The 22,481-nt window shown below is 37.6% G+C and overlaps 1 protein-coding gene across 6 annotated transcripts in view; it reads right to left on the bottom strand.

The window, feature by feature from the left end:
* The window catches only part of ORC3 (origin recognition complex subunit 3), a 70,172-nt gene that overhangs the window by 18,797 nt on the left and 28,894 nt on the right, over nucleotides 1-22,481 (bottom strand). For all 6 annotated transcript variants that reach the window (XM_090279654.1, XM_090279655.1, XM_090279658.1 and 3 more), the window contains 4 exons: nucleotides 22,254-22,387; nucleotides 21,711-21,774; nucleotides 8,823-8,939; nucleotides 7,829-7,908 (listed from right to left, as the gene is read on the bottom strand). In XM_090279654.1, the coding sequence (XP_090135780.1) occupies nucleotides 7,829-7,908; nucleotides 8,823-8,939; nucleotides 21,711-21,774; nucleotides 22,254-22,387 (395 nt within the window). The remainder of the gene's footprint in view (nucleotides 1-7,828; nucleotides 7,909-8,822; nucleotides 8,940-21,710; nucleotides 21,775-22,253; nucleotides 22,388-22,481) is intronic.

Below are 22,481 nucleotides of genomic sequence, written 5' to 3'. Positions count from 1 at the left end.
AAAAACTAAAGGAGTTCATCATCACCAAACCATTATTTTATGAAATGTTAAAGAAACTTACTTAAGAAAACGAAGAACAAAACTATGAACAATAAAATGGCAATAAATACACATCTATCAACAACTGAATCTAAAATACAAGTAGGCAGGAAGACAGACAATCATGGATATGGAGAGCATTTTGATGGTTGTCAGATGGGAAGAGATGTGGGGGAATGGGTGATGAAGTGAAGGGATTATGAAGTACAAATAGGTAGTTACAGAATAGCCATGGGGATGTAAAAAGCACAGTATAGGAAATGGAGTAGGCAAAGAACTTATATGCATGACCCACGGACATGAATAATAGTATGGGGATTGTCTGAGGGAGTGGGGGGAGGGTGCTAGGTGGAGAGTGGCAAAGGGGGAATATTGTGACTACTGTAATACCATAATCAATAAGATAATTTTAATTTCTTTTAAAATTCTATTACAGTTGTAAGATAATATTTTTTAAAAGACAAGAAATAGCAAGTGTTAGTAAGGATGCGGAGAAAAGGAACCCCTTGTCCCCTGTTGGTGCAAATGTAAATTTGTGTAGCCACTATGGAAAACTGTATGGAGGTTCTTAAAAAAATTAAAAATAGAACTACCATATGACCCAGGAATTCCATTTCTGGGTATTTATCTGAAGGAAATGAAAACACTAATTCAGAAACATATCTGCACCTCCATGTTCACTGCAGCATTATTTATAATAGCCAAGACATGCAAACAGCCTAAGTGTTCATCAGTAAATGTCTGGATAAAAAAAAAGGAAACACACACACACACACACACACACACACACACACACTAATATTTAGCCATAAAAAAAAGGAAATATTGCCATAATACCAAACTCCTGGATACAGAGAACAGATTGGTAGTTGCCAGATATAAGGGGCGGTGGTGGGATGTAGTCAGCTTGGGGGTGTCAAAACGGGTGAAGGTGGTAGTTCCGGCTGGTGTGGCTTGGTTGGGTATCATCCCACAGACTGAAATGTCGCCATTTTGATTCCCAGTCAAGGGACATGCCCGGGTTGCGGTTTCAGTCCCCTAGTCGGGGCACATACAAGAGGCAATCAATAGATGTTTCTTTCTCACATCTATGTTTCATTCCCTTTCTCTCTCTCTCACTTCCCCTGTTTCTAAAATAAAAAAATTAAATTAAATGGATGAATGTGGTCAAAAGATACCAACTTTTAGTTATGAAATAAGCCCTGAGATGTAATATACAGCATGGTGACTACAGTTAATAATACCATATTACATATTTGAAAGTAGCTGAGTAGATCTTAAAGGTTTGCATTAAAAGAAAGAAATTGTAATTATATGTGATGACAGATGTTAACTATACTTACTGTGGTGATCATTTTGCAATTTATTATATGTACACTTGTGCCCTGGCTGGTTTAGCTCAGTGGATTGAGCGTCGGCCTGCGAGCTAAGTGTCGCTGGTTCGATCTTCCAGTCAGGGTACATCAGAGAAGGAAAACTCTGACTCCAAAAAACCTCCGCTGCCTTGCGGCATACCTCTTCAGGGGAAAGGCTAAGGGAGTAAACCCCGACAGAAAATCCGGAGCCGGAGTCCCTAAGGCGGTTTGACGTTGTAGTCAACACCGGCAACTCCTGCGGCGCACCTGAAGCCAAGCTGTATTGACTCCGTCTTTTCCTTGGACCCTTCAGCTGCGAAGAGAGGGGGGGTCTGCTGCATGGGCAACAGCAGACCCTCCATATTACCCTGCCCAGGCTCTGTAGCTTCAGCGTCATCGCAAGATGTCGATTCAACACGGGAGGAGACAGATACCATGTCACTCCCGAGTCGGACTGCACAGCCATTCTCGGTGGTGCAGATAGCTTTAAAAGGTACATTTGTCAGGGATGGTAAAGTGATAACAACTCTGAGATATCTCATTTATTCATATAATATTAGATACATCGTCGGCAGATAGACTCTTAAGAAGCTACACCATCGTCTCTCGAGACGGACGGCTGCCGACGACGACGATATGTACACTTGAAACTAATATAATGTTATGTGTCAGTTATATCCCAATTTTTAAAGAGAATTTATATGGAATTTGTCATAATTTGGGAAAATGGTTGTTATATATTCATGAGTGAAAAATAGCTGCAGAATTTTATATCACTGTTATTTAAAAATGTATGCAACAGCCCAGGCTGGTGTAGCTCAGTGGATTAAATGCCAGCCTGCAAACCTAAGGGTCGCTAGTCCAATTCCCAGTCAGGGCACATGCCTGGGTTGCAGGCCAGATCCCCAGTTGGGGGTGAGTGAGAGGCCACCGCACATTAGGTGTGTCTCTCCTTCTCTTCTCTCCTCCCTTCCCCTCTCTCTAAAAATAAATATTTAAAAAAAAAATGCATGCAACAGACATTGATGTGTATGTGGTAAGCATGCAAGTATATCTCTATTATTGTGTTTTAATTCAACATGAGTACAATTGTTCTGCCTGCCTTCTATAACCTTTCTTCTCTGAGTCAACTCTTTGAGTATGAAGACCATATGCAGTATATGAGTTATATAATTTTTCACTCAACCACATATCATTATATAAGGACATAATTATATTAAAATGCCATTTGGGAACAGGAAGTGGTAAAAATGATGCTATTAGCAGTGAGCACTGGCTTTACTAAGATGAAAAATTTATCTTTCTGTTGGAGAAAATTTCTAAACAGCTTTCTAGAAATCAAATACTGGGTCAAGAAGGTTTTGGATTTTTGAAGTTCTAAAAGCCTTGCTTCAATAGTAAGATTATAAGGATTGATATAAGTCACAGTTCTTAAGTTATAGGAAGATGATGGATCAGCTGGACCCAGAGAGTACTAAACCCTGATGTCAGGACCAATGGGTTACTTTGACTATGATTCTTAAATTGGGGACAATGAAAAGTGTGCCCCCTTAGTGAATTTATTCTGCCTTCTACACAATCAATTGAGAATTATTCATCCATGCTTATCCCATTTTTTCTTCCAAATAGGGAAACCAAAGCCAGAAACATTGAGTGACTTTTCTGCAGTTGGCAGAGCTGGAATTTAAATCTGAATTATCAAAGTTCAGTCTGTTTTTCAATCCTATTCTAATTATTTGAAAGGTGGTGTAAAAGGAAATTTATATGGTTTTGTGGCCATGTTCAGAACATATCCAATTTTAAAAAACGAGCCAGCAGAGCAAGTTTCTGTGGACTCAGTGCCCCATAACCTCCAGCATCTTGACATCAGTCATCTTGGCACAGACTGCCAACATAAATGAAAGGAACCACAGTGTCTGGTCCGCTTATCCCAAGGGTGACTTTATGAGCTTGCTACAGAAACAGATTCGTAAATTGAAGTTGATCGGTAGCTGAAGGAATTTATACTGAAAGAAATTATTCTAATTTCTGAGGAAGACTTTTGAATTAAAAGTACTATATTAGCAGGTTAGCTCAGCTTTCATTGAGTTGAAAAAACATGACCCAAGTAATAATATTAACATTTGATCACTTTAGCTTCAAAGAGAAGAGAGATCTGGAATCTAAATAATGCGGTTTCCTGACTTTGCGAATCATCTTTAGGTGATATTTGAAAATCTAGTTATGAAAAACGAGACAGCCCCACAGTTTATGAGATGCTTATTAAATAGCAAAATCTAATAACTTTTGATTATCAAGATCTATCCATACAGAAGATATATGAGATTGCACTATTAAAATATAATTTCTTTCTTTTAGAAAGAGATTGTCAGTTTTGAATTTGCATCACATCAGTTCCTCCATAATTATCTGTCGGCATGGTTAAATCAGACAAAAAGCAGACTTGTTGAAGCTCATTTAAAAGCAAAAGATGTTCAGAGTAATGTTTTTAGGGTAATGTTTCCAGATTTCAGTGTGCATAAGAATCAGCTGGAGGACTTCCGGCCAAGATGGAGGCGTCCACAAACATGCTGCGTCTCCCTCCACAACTAAGAAGGAATACAACTACCTCAAAACTAGAAACAACCAGAAGTTCCAGAAAATCAAACTGTATGGAAGTCCAACAAACAAAGATATAAAGAAGAAATACTCATCCAGACAGGTAGGAGGGGCGGAGAGGACACAGTGTGTTGGCAGCAGCGGCAGGCAGGAGGAAAGTGCACAGTCACACATTTTAAAAAGTCAGGAGGGACACCTAGGAAGCATTCCCAGCTCCTGAACCGGACCTTGCAGCCCACGGTCCTAGCACTGGGGAAAATCAAGCCTCACTGCCTCTGACTGTGTAGACCAGTGGGGGTTGGTATGGAGGCAGAAACTGCCGGTCTCAGCGGAGTCTGCTTGTTTAAAGGGCCCCCACAGTCCTACATCTGCAGATCCACCCTCTCTGGGAACAACGGCCAGGGCAGCAGCTAGAGGGGCACCAGTCCAGTGCGGAAGTGGGAGAGGTGCCTGGAAAAGGGGCAAGTGCTGAGCAGCAGCATTGTTCCCTCTCGGACCCCTCCCCCATATACAGCGCCACAACACAGTGGAACAGGTCACCCATACTGATGAGTCCCTAAGGCTCCGCCCCTTACAACATAACAGGAGCGACAGCTCTACCTGTGACATGAAGGCAAACAAACATAGGAGCCTGTCAGAATGAGGAGACAGAGAAGTATGGCCCAAAAGGGGAAACGAATCAAGGTTCCAGTGGGAAAACCTAGCGATGAGGAGATAGCCAACCTAACAGATGAGGAGATGGACAACCTAACAGATGCAGAATTCAAAACACTGGTGATAAAAATGCTCACAGGCTTGACAGATATGCTTGAGTATGGCAAATGCATTAGAGAAGAAGTGAAGGCTATGCTAAGTGAAACAAAGGAAAATCCACACAAAACCAATGGTGAAGGGAAGGAAACCAGGGTTCAAATCAATGATTTGGAACATAAGGAAGAAAAAAACAGTCAAGCAGTGCAGAATGAGGAAGCAAGAATTGAAAAAAATGAGAAAAACTTCCCAAATTTTGTAAAGGAGATGGACCTACAGGTCTGGGAAGTACAGAGGGGCCCGGGTGATCTGGACCCAGAGGGGACTACACCAGGATGCATCATGACTGAGATGCCAAAGGTGAAAGATAAAGACAAGAGTCCTGGGGGCAGCAAGAGAGAGGTGGAGAGTTGCCTACAGGGGGGTTCCCTATAAGACTATCAGCTGATTTCTCGAGGACACTTTGCAGGCAGGAAGGGACTAGCAAGCAGTATTCAATGTGATGAAAAGCAAGAACTTACAACCAAGATTGCTCTATCCAGCAAAGCTATCATTTAGAATGGAAGGGCAGATGAAATGCTTCCTAGACAAGGTGAAGCTAAAGAAGTTCACCATCACTAAGCCATTATTATATGAAATGTCAAAGGGGCTTACTTAAGAAAAAGATCAAAACTATGAACACTAAAATGACAACGAACACACAACTATCAACAACTGAATCTAAAAAATAACAACAAAATCCAACTAAGCAAACCAGAATAGGAACAGAATCATAGGTATAGGAATCATTTGGAGGGTTATCAGCTGGGAGTGGAGAAGGGGAGAAATGGAGAAATGGTGCAGGGACTAAGAAGCATAATCGGTTGGTACAAAATAGATAGGGGGATGTTAAGAATAATATGGGAAAGGGCGAAGAACTTATATGCACGACCCATGGACATGAACTAAGGGGGGTCGGACTGCTGGAGGGGAGGGGGGGTACTGGGCAGAGAGGAGCAAAGGGGGAAAAAATTGGAACTACTGTAGCAACATAATCAATAAAATACACTTTTAAAAAAAGAGAGAGAATCAGGCAAATCACTGAAACACTCTCTGTGCTTCTCTTTTCTCAGCTACAGTGTGGCTAATAGTATCCAATGCTTGAGTATTAGACTGAAAAACGTACTGAGTGCATAATGCAGTGCCTGGCACACTACACACTTTCATTGACAGTGGTTACCACTATCATATTATTTTTATTGCTCATGTTTCTTTATCCTTATTTGGAATTGGTAGTTTTGGTCCTTGACTTGTACCCCAAGATTACCAAGCCAAGGGAGATACAGAAGGGAAAGAACAGGTCCCTCCCTGATGAAGGAATCTATAAATTTGGGAATACCAAACTAGAGAAGGAAGATAATCACTAATAATGAAGGTGAAAGAGGAAACCTAGCAAGAATCAATTGGGTGTTAGAGATAGGTATGTTAATTGAATAGAAAGCAGAAGAAGCCTCAGAAATATTCCAGGTAAATAAATGCACAGAAATCTCTCACTGGCATTTTAAAAAATTAAATAAAACATAGCTTTTCAGTGGCAACCTTGTTTCCATGGGGAGTTATTTTTCCAGATAGCATTAAAATTAGTTTCCTATCTTAAGCTGCACCTACTAGATCACTGAACATTTGTATTACTAAGTCTCTGGACTTAAAGTGCTTTCAATGTTAATTTTCCTCCTACTGTGCCCATCTGTTCTTTTTTTGTGGGCCCAGAGGATGCCAAAACTTAATAAATATTCAGTTCTCAAATTTTTTTATATTTTCATGTAAGCATTTATATCCACTAAGGAAAATTATAAGACTTTATGCAGAAACTTAACTCATACTTGATTTTCCTTTTCTCACTGTCCAAGTGGTCACTATTTTTATGGAAGACTAAAGAGTCACCATACATAGGAGAATCAAAAAAAAAAAAAAAAAAAAAGATTATAACTTTAAAAGGTACATTTGTCAGGGATGGTAAAGTGATAACAACTCTGAGATATCTCATTTATTCATATAATATTAGATACATCGTCGGCAGCCGTCCGTCTCGAGAGACGATGGTGTAGCTTCTTAAGAGTCTATCTGCACCGCCGAGAATGGCTGTGCAGTCCAACTCGGGAGTGACATGGTATCTGTCTCCTCCCGTGTTGAATCGACATCTTGTGATGACGCTGAAGCTACAGAGCCTGGGCAGGGTAATATGGAGGGTCTGCTGTTGCCCATGCAGCAGACCCCCCCTCTCTTCGCAGCTGAAGGGTCCAAGGGAAAGACGGAGTCGATACAGCTTGGCTTCAGGTGCGCCGCAGGAGTTGCCGGTGTTGACTACAACGTCAAACCGCCTTAGGGACTCCGGCTCCGGATTTTCTGTCGGGGTTTACTCCCTTAGCCTTTCCCCTGAAGAGGTATGCCGCAAGGCAGCGGAGGTTTTTTGGAGTCAGAGTTTTCCTTCTCTGATGTACCCTGACTGGAAGATCGAACCAGCGACACTTAGCTCGCAGGCCGACGCTCAATCCACTGAGCTAAACCAGCCAGGGCAATATTAGATATATAATTTATGAATTATCCAATGTTGTTGTGAACAGGGTCAGCTCAGGTAGAGGAAAGCATCAATGCCACTGCCTACTTCGTGACTGCTCATCAAGGTCAGCAGTGACCTTCTTCACAGGATGCATTTCACCTAGTGATGCTGTACCTCCACTCAAGTAGGTAGGGGCAATGGTGAGCTTGCTTTTCGTCATGACTACTTTCCCAGCCATGATATTAGGCTAGCTAGATTAAAATTATCCATACCTAAGTTCTCCTGGTGTTGTGTTAATACTTGACTAAAGAAACACTTGTTTTACTTTAAAAATCACAAGTTCAAAAACAAGCTAAAATGAGCACAGAAATGAATGTTTGCTACATTAAAAACACCATAAGCTGCAAACATAAATTCAAGGTATAAATATTACACACAACATGGCTACTTATAAAACTCCTTGGCAGGCAGAGGTCTGGAGGAAGGTGTTAGTTATTGGCAAGCTTAAAGCAGACTAAAAGAAAAAAAATAAAAGAAAAAAAATTACCTCAGCAGCTGCAATGCTGATGCATACTCCTCTGAATCCCATATGTTCTGTTCTAAACATGTGCAGTACAGCTCTCTGATCTGCAAGTGAACAGCACTTATGAGGAACCAAAAGTGATATACTAAAGTTTGTACACTACTAGTTTGACAAAATCCACATAAACGGTCAAGACAAAAAAAAATTAATGTTATTAAAAACAACCATTTCCCGGGCGGCGCACCAAAATAAAAACAAACAAAACAAAACAAAACAAAAAAAACAACCATTTTCTTTAAATGACAAAAGAACTGTCATAAATCACATGGATCAGGCTTTATAAAAACATCATTTACATATAAGCAAAATGAAACTATACTGGGATTGGGATTGGCTATTATCACTGGTCACTTTGCAATATGAAAATCATAAAAACAATACTGTGATTATTTCAAAGAAGGCTTAAAGGCAAGAAATCATCTTACGAACAAATCATTTTTACGTATTTATTCTCCAAACTTTTGAGTTAAGGATGCAAAGATTCAGGGATACAAAATCCTTTCATTAACATCCACTGTACAGATGGTTTACGGCATGTATGACATAAAGGCCAGCAGAGTAATTTTGCAAGGAGCAGAAGCACGGCTTCTCTTTTCGCTCTTGGTACAACGCAAGGTGAACCATAAAGTGTTCTCAAACAGAATTTTTCCATTTCACTAAGGTGGAGAATCAGCTCTCAGGTCAAATGATAAAAAGTATTAGAGAGAGAACTTTAAAATGCCTTAGCACAAATACATTGTAGGAGAAGCAACACAATGGGGATTCATGTGGTTGTTTCTAGCTGTGGCCATCAGAACAAAAAATACTGTTTCAATTACCAGTAATGTGTACAGCTGGATGGATTTAAATTATACACTCACTTCATTTTAAGTTCTGATGCCTGAATGCTACTGAAATCAAAACAAGAAACTACCAGTATTCTGACTTCATAGATTACAAATGAGGAAATTTGGGTTACCTGTCGACCCAATGGGTACTTGGGAAGAGAAGAAGTGAACTGATGAAGACATCTCAAAACCAGAAAGTAATTTGTATGGTAAACATGCAGGTTTTCTAGTAATGATTGTGTTTCCTCCTAAAAATCACAGAATACATATGTAAGCCAAAATTTTTTTAAAATAATAAATCTACTTCATGGATATATATAATTTCTGAAAAATTGAAAAGAAATGATTCAGAATTACAAATTATCCTCCTTAATTCTGAGGATTTTTAATGTACACAAAATCCAGAATAAAAGTATAGGTATTTTTTATTTAGCATCAAGTCTGTTGATATTTCACACACACCAAAATTAATACTGTGATTTAATTTCCTCTTATCTACAGTATTGCCACAATAACTTAACCCCCTAAAATACAAGTGTGCAAAGAAACACCTTGTTGGATACCTGCCTATGCTTGTCACGTGTGCCACGTGCAAAGTAGGCCCATTACCCTCTATTTTATTGGCATCAGAAGAGTGAGGAGACGACCAATACCAACATAATTAAGAGTTGTTGAGGTTCCACTTGTAATGTATGCTTTTCTTAAAGTACTGCTAGCGTTGTGCTTGAAAGGGAAGAAAATACTGTAGAAGTAACACCACAGGTGATTCTGTCTTTTGTTGAGCACCTCCAATATGTACAGGTTTTATTTATTTACTTTACCAATTAATAAATAGTGAAAAAGAGAAATCTAAAACCAACAAGCTTTATAATTTAGAATCCAACATGTACGATGTAAGAGATAGTGTTCTTAAGAAACCCATGTGATGACTAACATTACAAATCAATTTCAGAAGGTTTTTTGGGGGAAGGGAGGTTGAAGAAAAGAAACATATTTTCTAGAACCTTCTGAAATAGTTTAAAAACGATTTTAAAACACTGCATCCCAGGTCTCAAATATTTTCATAATTGCTTACTTCTTAAGAGGATTACAATCTGTGACATGGTCTTAAATTTTTTTTCTCTCTTCTAAGTCAAATAAAAGACTTTAACTACTGGGCTTTTTTTTTTCCTCCGGTAACATCCTGCAGATACCTATTAATTTTAGCAGCCGACTATGCAGAAAATAACACCTCAGGTATCAATAAATTCAAGCAAATCTAATCTATATAAAGCAACAAATCTGAGATATTTTCCTGAACTCTAAATCACTGAGAAATCAACTCCTTGTTCAGCAATCTATGGGTCATTACCTGAAAGGCCGGGGCAAATCAAAGAAAAGTTTTTAATATCAAAATGTTTTTCCTCCCAGTATTTTAGTTCGTTGGTAGTTTCAAAAATCTAGGTCTCCCATCATCAGTACACACGGCATTTTAACCACCACTGGGAGACCATGCTTTAATTATATGCTGACTGCAAGCCATTGATTTTCAACCAGGGTGCCGCAAGAATTTTTAAGACACACAATACTGTACCTGACTATTTAGTCAGGGGCACTGACCTCTTTTACCTTATATTGTCAAATAAAAAATGACAACACAACAATAGCCATCTGGTGTGAATGAATCAAAATTATACCTATTTTTTTCTCAGACTGGCAAAAAATATATTTTTGAGGTACCGCAGTATTTTAGTAATTAGTCTGTATGCCATGAGATGAACAAGATTGAAAATCGCTGCTATAAGCTATAACATAGAAATTGCATAAAGTCAGTAATTGCTTCCCTTAATGAGTACTTCAAGAGCTTTTAAACCAGGGGGAACATTCTGGAGAAAAATGAACCTGTTACTGAATGATAATCATACTTTATGCTACTTGCACCAATTATTACTTTTACTCTGTGGAGTAACTATGTACAAATCACTGAGTGATACAGTAGAAATGAATAACATCTTCCCCAAATATACTTGGATGAGAAGAAAATAAATATTTTACACAGAATGGGCAACATTGCACACACAAGGAACTGTGCTTGGAGTGTGAGATGACAGGTATGAACCTGTTTTCCTCCCAGATGGTTTTAGTTCTTCTTTACTTCTCAATGTGTGATTACATCCCTGTGTTGAGTGGAATTCTAGCATTTAAAAAAAACGTTGTTTGTTCATATAACATGGCCAACTATTTCATCTGATGCTCAACTAAGGAAAAATAGATTTCTGGTTCCAACACTGGAAGTAAAATTGGCTATGCTGGACTTAATAGGAGGATATCTGTTACACATTTCTAAGGGAATTACGAGAGTAATTTTGACCATTCCAGATCTTTCCTTATGTGCTGACTTTAGAACCTAATCACCACATAAGATTACACTGTTATTTATATCTATGTTTTCAGCTGCAGTACAAAATATCACAAATGATTAACTTCACTTTTTTCATGTAATCTGTTCTAAGTTTGTCAATTTTTAAGTTATTTGTCTTACAAAGATACATATCTGGAAATGCCTTTACCTATCAAGGCCAACAATTCCTGATGCACTTTATGAATACTTTAATAAACTCCAGCCTGTAAAAGGTGTTAATGTATGAGAAAATGTCCATAGCAGCATCACACTATGAACATGCAAAAACAAAGCCTATTGAAAAAGTAACCCTGCTTTCCCATATTTAAATTTTTCCTCCAGCATCTTTTCTATACACTAGTCACAGCTGCCATTGTTTTATTTCATACTTGCATTTAGGATGATTCTTTTCAACAGAGATACACCTTGCCTAGGAATATTATTTATTGCCCAAAGAAATATGGTGAGACATGCTTTCTTCCATTATTGAAACATGAACATCTCTTGGTCTTTACTAGTGTTTGATGTAGATACCGGAAGAGAAATATTTCTCTACTAAAAGAAAAACAGAGCAAATACATAACAGCCTCCTTACTCTTCCTCAAACATGCCAGACATGCTCCAACCTCAGGTCCTTTCCACTTGCTGTCACTCTGCTTGGAATTCTTTTCCTCCAGGTTTCCGCATGGCAAGCTCTGTAATTTTAGGTCTTCACTAAAATTTATGTTATTTAAAATTTCAATCCCACTCCCATAAACACCAAACTTCATATTCCCTTTTTCTCCTTCATTTTCTCCTTAACAGTTATCACTGGTATTTTTACCTGTTTAATATGGTAGTATGTAAGCTCCATAAAGACAGGGGTTTTTCGTCTGTTTTTTCACCTGTGTATTCTCAGCACCTAGATTAATGCCTTGCAAACAAAGTAGGCACTCAAAAAATACTTGTTGAATAAATAAGGAAGTACATTAATGAAGGCCAACACTCAGTCCTCTTTTATATAAGAGTAACTGCTTGCTGTCTTGCTGGATGTGGGCCAAATTTACTAATTTTCCAAAAGAAGACAAAAGTTGGAATTTGTAATGTAAATTTTCTCAATTTGTAAATGTTGACTCAGATTTTCAAAAAAACATGGAACTAAAAAAACATATTCATATTGGTCTGTGGGTTGCCAGTCAATGTGTAATATACCCTTTAAAATCAGCTGTCTCCAATCACAGCAGTCCTATCATTCATTCAAAAATTATTCATGGGCTTCTAGTCAAGATGCAGGCATAGGTAGACATGCTTTCCCTCCTCACCCAACAAGAAGAATTAAGACTTACCTCAAAATAGTAACACCCAGAACTGCCAAAAAATTGAACCGTATGCAAGTCCAACAACCAAGGATTTTAAGAAGCCACATTCATCTAGACAGGTGGTGGGGTGGAGATGTAGAGCTGGGCTGGAATGGTGAAGAGATGCAGGGTGGCGCGGAGAGGGGACAGTGACTGAACAGGCCACCCCCTCTCTGCTCCACATGTGGTGGGTAAAAATCAGGAGGTATACATTGGGGGCAAATGATCAAGCCCCAGGCCAGACAGCACAGCCCAGGGTGCCAGCGCTAGGAAGATAAAGCCCCATGACCTCTGGCTGTAAAAACCAGTGGGGGTTGGGGCGGTGAAAGAAACTGCCAGTTTCTTAGGAGTCCTTTTAAGGGGCCCGCAGGGATTTAGAACATATGCAAACCTACCCATTCTGGCATTCACCACTAGGACAACAGCTGGAAGGGCACCAGCCACATATGGGAAGTAGATGAAGTGACTGGGAATGGGGATAGCATCAGGCAAACCTTCAGGAGCCAGATAGTGGCAATGCCCTCTCTGAGCCCTCCCTCCCACACACAGACACAAAGAAATCTAAATATTATTTGGTTAAACTTCGTTTAAGGGTTTGAAAGCTACTGAGTCATCAAAGTTTCAAATTAATGGGAGCTGTGTAAGCTTATTTTGCTTAAACTTAGTAAACTTGATTGTTGTCAATCAACAATTAAGAACTGCCACTGTATCCAGTTGCACTGTAGAGTTGCTCAAGGGATCAACTATTTAGAAAGGAGAAAACGCAGTCTTTTATCTTTCATCAGCTGTAAATGCCCTTCTAACATGCCACCTTAAACTTCCTAGTGAATTTTCTACAAATGTATATGGTTTAGTCAGGTAAAAAAATTGTTTTTAAAGATTTTATTTATTTTTAGAGAGAGAGGAAGGAAGGAGGAAAGAGAGCGAGAGAAGCATCAATGGATTGTCTCTTGAATGTACCCCAACCGGGGACTCAACCCACAATCGAGGCATGTGCCCAAATGGGAAAGCGAACCAGTGACCTTTTGCTTTGAGGTACTATGCCCAATCAACTGAGCCACACCAGTCAGGGCAGTCAGCTGAATTTTTAAATTTAAAAGTACGCTCTCAAAAAGCCCAGTCCTTAAGTTAAAAAACGGAAAGTTCGGATATAGTTTTAAGGCAGTATTTAGTAAACTAAAGGTCCATAATTTTAAGGGAGTTGAAGGTTTTTTAAAACATCTTGAGTCCAGTCAGAGGATAATTAAGATGAATCATTTGCTTATACTGGAATTTCATAGATTAGTTCTATACTTAAGAAAATAAGGTAATGGAAAGATAAACATTTCCTTCTAGAGAGTCAATCTAGTTCAGTGGTTCTCACAAAACGGTCTCTAGTCCAATAGTATCAGCATTATGTGGAACCCTGCTAGAAATGAAGAGCTATAAAATCAGAAACTCTGGGGATTGAGCCCAGAAATCTGTTTTAACAGACCTTTGAAGTGATTTTGATTTGTGAACCACTGGTTTTGTTCATCAGAGTAGAGAGAAAGTATATTTTTAGGGCAGACACAGTCCAGACATAAAAAGTAAACATTTCTCTGGAATGTATTTTGAGGTCTATGTCTTAGAAATCTGAGTGTAGAAATCAAGTACAAAATAATAATCTCTAATAGTAGGCATGTCTATATAACTATATAATCTATATGACTATATAACAGATTATAGTATATAAAGCAGAATATATAAGGTTGTATTCATATCGATCTTTTTATCAATAGTGAAAAATAAATAGTAATAATATGATTTACATTTATAAAAGTTTTAGTTATATTTGTTTTTAACTCACTCTCACTCACTTTCACTTACTGAGCAGACTTTATCACTAAACCTATGAGAAAACTGTACCAGGAATTAAGACCCAATTTTATAGATAAGAAAACAGAGGCTTAAAATGGAGTGAAAAGAGCCTCTTCAACAAATGGTACTGGGAGAACTGGACAAGAACATGCAAAAAACTGAAACTAGACTACCAACTTACACCATACACCAGAATAAACTCAAGACAGATCAAAGACTTAATCCATTGAGTGCCAATGTCGCTGTGAACAATGCTAACACAAATTTTCCCAAAAGTGCCAGCACTGCTCCCAGCGACTCTTATCGATGGCTATAAATGTAAATAACAACAGGATAATTCGTATTTTATGTTTTGTTCTCTTTTTTTTTGTACTTCAGGTTATATATTGATATAACTTTTTTCATGCTGATCCAAATTTTGAATTTTTATGCTTGTTCAAATACTGACATATTAATTCTAATTTTTACTTAGATTTTAAATGGTTCTTTTAATTTCATTCATCTTTGCAATAATCGTTGAAACTCTATGCAGTGTGCGTGATAAGGAAGCTTTTGCAAATGGACATTTTCACTGCTCCACGATATTGCATTAGCATTTTTTCCGGTGTCGCAGCACAGTAGGTTTATTGCTCTCATGATGGAAACACGGAGAGTCCTTGAGACATTTGACCACTTCATGTGGAGAGATAGGAACCTGAATATGGATATGATATAGAGGGAACCTTATACCATCTTACAATGAGTCAGTCTTTCCGATGAGGGGACAATGTTTACTGAGGAAATGCGAAGTGCTGCGTCTTAGGTTCATTTCATCAGCAATGGAATCATGGAGCATCCTTGAAAATGTGACCCCCTCATCTGGAGAGATAAAGACCTGATATCCTCTGACAATGAGTCAGCCTTTCTGAATGAGGGGAATGTTATTTACTGCAAAAATACAAAGTGCTGCATTGGTTCTCAGGGTATCCCTCTAGTAGGTTGTAAACATAATGAAGTTTAGTCTCTCTCTGCATCGAAGCAGATTTGGATATCACCACTGCCCAATACTGTTTGCTGTAAATGCACACTTTCTTCTGCTTTGAATAAAAAGTATCAAAAGTTGGTATTCTCTGGGTAAAGTGATATTCTTATCATACTAAAGTGGATCATTTTTTTGTGCTGCAAGAGCAAGACTACTTTTGAGAGTCGTAGATGAAGAAAAGGATTCAGTTGAACTTTGGCCAGGGAGTGATCTTATACGATCCTTACGGCCAGTATTCATTCACTTTGTGCCTGTGCTTTTTTATATTGAAAAGACATTTATAGAAGAACTGAAAATGAGTGCCCCAACGAAGAGAAAGGAAACTTTGCATGAAGAAGAAATTTCTAAATTGATCAGCGATGAATCGAGTGACAGTGATTTTGTGATAAGTGACCTTGAAAGCAGTGCATCTGAAGATGAAGTAAGTGTAGATGAAAGTGAACCATCTTCTTCTGAAAGTGATGCTAGTGAAAGCTGTTGGGTTGAGAGGGATGCAGATGGGCAGGACACAACACAACTTCAACATCAGTTTGTAGAGCTTCCAGGTATGAAGCATGCCCCACCGACTCATTCTAAGCCAATTGCTTATTTTTATCTCTTCTTCACTGAAGTGCTGCTAAAGCTGATGGTCACCGACACCAACAGATATGCACAACAGCACCTTCAGTCACACAAAAACGTATCCCCTAATTCTAGAGTGAGTTCTTAGAAACCAATGACAGTTGCAGAAATAAAAGCTTTTATAGCTTGTATACTGAACATGGGCATAATTATTAAATCAAGCATGTACAGCTACTGGTCGAAAAAAATAATCTTTGTCAACTCCTAGGTTCCAACACATGTTCCCTTGTAACCACTTTCAGTTATTGCTGAGGTTTTTTCATCTTGTAGACAATTCCAAAATCCCTACTCCTGATGATCCATCTTATGACCCATGTGCTAAATTTCAGCCAATAGTTGATCACGCCGATCATATCTTTTGGCATTACTATACTCCCCAACAACAATTGAGCACTGATGAGAGTTTGGTTGGTACCAAAAGTCACAGCAGATTATTGTAGTACTTGCCAAATAAACACCATCATCACTGGGGAGTAAAATTTTGGATAATGTGTGATGCATTCTCAAATTACTGTCTTGTATTCTATGCTTACCTTGGAGCAAAAAGTAATACAAATATGGAGTGAAAAAACATGGTTTGGCCTATACTGTAGTAACTAAATTGCTTACCATAGGAAATTATACGAGTAAAGGTTACCACATCTTTTGCAACAATTTTTTTAGTTCGATTCCCCTGGCTAGGTACCTCTACTCAGTAGGGACATACATTACAGGAACACTTCATGGGAATTGAATATTTCTCCCTCACCAGATTCTACAAAAGTTCAATGTGAGAGAGGTAAGATTTTTTAGAAATGCCTTCCTGTTACTGTGTGGATTTAGGAAAAATAAATCTCAAAGAAAGCAGGTATTGCTCCTTAGTTCTTATTCAGGTCCAACAGTGTCAAACATAGCATCAAAAAGAAATATGACACCAATTTCCAAGCAGATATCATATTGGAATACAAACGATACAGGGGAGGCACAGACACATCTGATATAATGCTTTATGTGCATTTGGATGAAAGAAGAACACTAAGGTACTGGAAGAAGGTTGTGTTCAAGGTATTATCAAGAATGCTGCTGAATGCATACATTCTTTATAAGGAAAATTTTTTAGGTGGGAATACACCAATGTCTCGATTGAACTTTAACAACTCCATAACAGAAGAGCTTGCCAGAAAATGGCATGAGGTTAGAGACGCTGTTAACAAATCCAGCAATGAAGAAAATTCTCCAGATCCCTCTCACATATATGGCATAAAGATGCTTCCAGAAAGAAAGCTAAGATTGTGTAAGGAATGCTCAACACCAGAAAGAAAAATCAGATCAAGAACAGTACGTGAGATGTGACAAAGGGCTGCACCCAAGATGTGTCAATAGCCACAAATGTTAATATATAAACATTTTACTATTATTGTATTGTTTTTGCATTTCATTTTTGTTTATAAACTGTTTTTCATTGTTGATATCTATTGATATATGCCTCTAGTGTGAATGCCGTGGTGTTCATTTTTTTTGTACATTACAAAGCGTTTTTTTCCCAAAGATTTATGCAATATTTGGCATACTTCTTGCTTGTTATCCATGTTGCTATGTGTTTTTTCAAATGATAATCATAGGTTTTATATTATGCCATATATTATACTTCAAAAGCCATATTGAAGGAATTTCTTTTCTAAAATTGTTATAATAAAATTTTAATGCAATAATTTTTTTGCTAAATTACGTCAAAGAACACTGCTTACAAAAGAAGAGTGTATTTACTACATGTCATGAAATTTTCAGCAAATTATTATGAATTAATAATGTTTTTATAGACATTTTTCATAAACTGCATTTCTCAGCAAAATAGCCTGGCATTTCTCACATGAATTTTAGCTATTACACATGGCACTCAAAGGGCTAGATGTAAGCCGTGACACCATAAAAGTCCTAAAGGAAAACATAGGTAGAAAAATTTCAGATATCCCATGTAGCGATATTTTCACCAATATATCTCCTAGGACAAAGGAAATAAAGGGAAGAATAAACAAATGGGAATATATGAAACTAAAGAGTTTCTGCTCAGCAAAAGAAAACATCAGCAAGATGAAAAGAGAACCAACTGCATGGGAAAACATATTTGCCAATGATACCTCAGATAAGGAATTGATCTCCAAAATATACAAAGAACTTATAAGACTCAATACCAAGAAGACAGACAATCCAATTAAAAAAATGGGCAAAGGACCTGAACACTTCTCCAAAGAGGACATACAGAAGGTCCACAGACACATGAAAAAATGCTCAACATCACTAGCCATCAGAGATGCAAATAAAAACCGCAATGAGATACCACCTCACACCAGTCAGAATGGCCATCATCAACAAATCAACAAACAGCAAGTGCTGGCGAGGATGTGGAGAAAAGGGAACCCTAGTGCCCTGTTGGTGGGAATGCAGACTGGTGCAGCCACTATGGAAAACAGTATGAAATTTCCTCAAAACACTAAAAATGGAACTGCCTTTTGATCCAGCAAATCCATTGATAGGATTATACCCAAAGAACCCTGAAACACAAATTCAAAAGAACCTATGCACCCCTATGTTCACACAGCGCTATTCACAATAGCAAAGTGCTGGAAATAGCCTAAGTGCCCACCAGTAGATGGGTAGATTAAAAAACTGTGGTACATTTACACCATGGAATACTATGCAGCAGAAAGAAAGAACTCCTACCATCTGCAACAACATGGATGGAACTGGAGAGTATTATGTTTAGCAAAATAAGCCAGGCAGCGAAAGACAAATACCATATGATATTACCTAATACAGGACACTAATGAACAACACAAACAAACGAGCAAAACGGAACCAGAGGCAAGTAAACAAGGAGGAGACTGACAGTGACCAGGGGGGTGGGGATAGAGGATAAGAGGGGAAAGAAAGGAAAGGATCTAGTCAGGGAACTAGTATGAATGACCCATAGGCATGGACAACAGGGTGGGGACTGACTGTGGGAAAAGGGGTGGGTGAATTGGGGGTGGGGGGGAGCAATAGGCGAAAAAGTGGGACAACTGTAATAGAAAAAGCAATAAATAAATTTTTAAAAAAAGGAAAATAGAGGCTTAAATAGGGTAAGTGAGTTTTTCTTTTTAAAGATTTTATTTATTTATTTTTAGAGAGGGAGTAACAGAGGGAGAATGAGAGGAAGAGAAACATCAGTGTGTGCCTGCCTCTTGCGTACCCCCAACTGGGGACGTGGCCCGCAACCCAGGCATGTGCCCAGACTGGGAACTGAACAGGTGACCCTTTGGTTCACAGACTGGCATTCAGTCCACTGACCAACACCAGCCAGGGCTAAGTGATTTTCTTGAGTACACATGGCTCTTGAGAAGCTGGAGTTCAAATGCAAATTTCTGAGTTCAAGATAAGGATTTTTCCCTGTATTATGCAGCACCGTATTATAATGTAAAGTTTTTTCCAATTTTTTAAATTGTGGTAAAATACACATAAAATTAATTTTTACGTATTTTAAAACAAAATTATTAAAATATTGAAATATTCAAAGATACCTTCACTCTACACTAGAGAAATCAACAGACATATTAATTTTTATTTCACAGACATCTTCTGTCCTTTGAATTCAGCAGGTAGCCTGCAGATAACTTTTTCAGGGTAAGGTTACAAATCTTTGTGCTCCTTCATATTTCCCACTGTGTAAGTCTTAAGAAAATATGCCTTTAAGTGACAAAACATAAAATCCTAAAATGAATATGACAAAGATAACAAACAGGCTGATAAATGCAACAAGAACAAGCACAGTAGAAATAAATGCTTAGAAAATACACAAACAGTTACTGAGAAGCAAAGATTAGTGTCAGCCTATTTTTACAACAGACTAGACTAGACATTCTCTCCCTTTGTCATCTCAGTGGTTAACCCTTTGAGAGCCATGTGCAATTCAAAATTTGGATCAACATGAGAAAAAGTTATATCAATATACAACCTGAGGTACAAAATAAGAGAACAAAACACAAAATACAAATTATTCCATTGTTATTTACATTTATAGCCATCGAAAAAAGAGTTAACTGGGAGCAATGCTGGCACTTTTGGAAAAATTTGTCAGTGCCTTTCACAGCAACATTGGCACTCAAAGGGTTAAAGATACTCTAAAAAATCTATTCCTGACTTCTGAAAAGATACTCTTGAGGGAAAGTTCTATCAGGAAATGCTCACTCATCAGAGAGCTAATCTATCTCCCCTTAAGACTTCAGTAAATATGCACACATCCTTTTCCAGTGGTTCTTAAAAGTGCTCTCTACCAAAATAACCTCCATTAGGGTTTGAGGACTTCATATACTGCTCTGAAAAGGTTACAGAGATTATTAAAACTCAATCTAGAGGCAATTTTATATTAAGGCCCAGTGGATTCTGCATTAGAAATAATGTTTAATAAGAAGCCATTCTCCATTGTAATGTTATACGTTAACTGTACCTCAAAATAAAGCTATTCTTAGTATTTTTTTTGAGAATTTTCAAAAAGGAGGTAAATCAGTATTTAGAACTGTACAGAACGCATGCCCTCTAGGAACTAAAATTCTTTTATTCAAAATTTTAAACTAATACGTTATCAGCAAAGCTCATACGTAGCACCAGGGCTTAACTTAGATGTCATCTTAATTTTATCATAATTTTCTAACAACATTTTCCTAAAAAAGGCATTAAAATTATAAAAATAGCCCTGGCTCCTGTGGCTCAGTGGATTGAGCATCAGCCTGCGAACCAAGTGTCGCTGGTTCAATTCCCAGTCAGGGCACATAACTAGGTTGCACATCAGGTCCCCAGTTGGAGGTGCGAGTGAGAGGCAACCACACAGTAATGTTTCTCTCCCTCTCTTTCTCTTTTCCCCTCTCTCTAAAAAATAAATAAACAATTATTTAAAAAAATAAATGTGACATTATGAATTTCTTATTGTCCATCGGTAAGAGACTCATTAAATAAAATAAAGGTCCATTCATTCAATAAAGACATTATGCCAATTTTTAGTACTGATATGTAATGATTTCCAAGATTAGGTGCAAAACAAAACAGGTACAGAATAGTGTACATAATACACTCATTTCTGTAAGACTGGGGAGGAAACCCCCATAATATATATAATTACTGTATATGTGTAGAATATCTCTAGAATGATATGTAAGAAACTAGTAACACTGGCTGTATCCAGGGAGGGAAAGAGGGCAGTTGGAGGATAAAGGTGGGAGGGAGTCTTTTAACTGTATATTACCTTTGCCTTTTGAATTATGTCATGTTCAAGTATTATTTTTGAAAGAAAGAAAAAAAAAAAACCTCCCTCATTTGATATTCCCTAAGTTATATGGCCAGTTCATAATGTCTTAAGCTCATTACTTCTTTCCTGGCATTATATTATCAATATATAACATTTTATCAAATCAGTATCCACTTACCAGTGGGTCCCTAAACTACATGGCTTCTACGCTTTTATTTATGACTACCTTTAAAAGGACATTAAAATGAAATTGCCTGCAGATTCCAAAACTGTCATGTGGAAAGAAATCTGAGATCTAAAAGTGTTTTCGAAATAGACCATAGGAGAAACCTAATGTTCTAGTTATTATTTTACTCAATAAAAAGTCTTATCTCTTAGATGAGGTTTTGTGTCATCTTTAACAGTCACATTCCTATATGATTACCAAGACCTACTACTTCATTCTGCAAAGCATATTAGGATGTACAGATATGTTTTATAAAATTAACTCAATAAATATTATGTGCATATTTTTTATAAAGAAAACAAGAGATTAAAACTGAATAACTACATCCACACTCCTACCTTTAAAAATCTCTCATTGGTCAACAGTGCAACTTGATTTTCTGCAGCCTGCTTTTCCACGTACCTAAAATATTTACCATACCATACACAAAAAGAGATAATAAAATATTCTAAATATTTGACTAGCATATGGGGAAAAAGAAATACCCAGATTGGTGGTCACATTCGTTCATTTCTTCTCAACAATAAATTTAAGGTGACAGTCATGGTTTACAGTAACTTTAACTCCTAAAGTGGGCTACAGTTCAGTCTCGGGGATCTAATCATAAACAAAGAACAGAAACTCCAGAAATAAATGTTATTTATAAAAAGTAACTCTGGAAAAGCTGTACATTATGTCCCCTTGTAAAAATATTTTTCTTTATGCTGAATTTTCAAATCCAATGAAGAAATCTCACAATTAAAAAGAGAAGGTTTTAATATGATCTAAAAAATTAAAAGGTTAATTTTCCTATCTCCTCTTCAAAAATAACTGGATCTGAGATCCTTTGTTTTGCCCCAACTCTATTATAAGATATGTTAAATATGTACTTCTTTTTTTACCTTCTAAATGATGGAAGACGTCGGATGTTTTCACATTGATTATCTGATAAAAAACTTATTCTTCTCTTGGCTTCTGGGAGATCACAGCACAGAACACTGAGGGGCTGGGAATAGAAATGTTCTAGTAGAGAAAGCTGAAAAAAATGTAAAGATTAAATATATTTGTTATATTTTGGCAGTAAATCTGATCAATTTTAAGGTGTTTTTTTTTTTTTAAACAGCAGAGGT

Source organism: Furipterus horrens, unplaced genomic scaffold (genome assembly GCF_987537825.1).
Source record: "Furipterus horrens unplaced genomic scaffold, mFurHor1.1.pri manual_scaffold_6, whole genome shotgun sequence".
Taxonomy (NCBI): Eukaryota; Metazoa; Chordata; class Mammalia; order Chiroptera; family Furipteridae; genus Furipterus; species Furipterus horrens.
The sequence above is the reverse complement of the archived record's forward strand: the minus strand, read 5'-3'. Positions and strand labels throughout refer to the sequence as shown.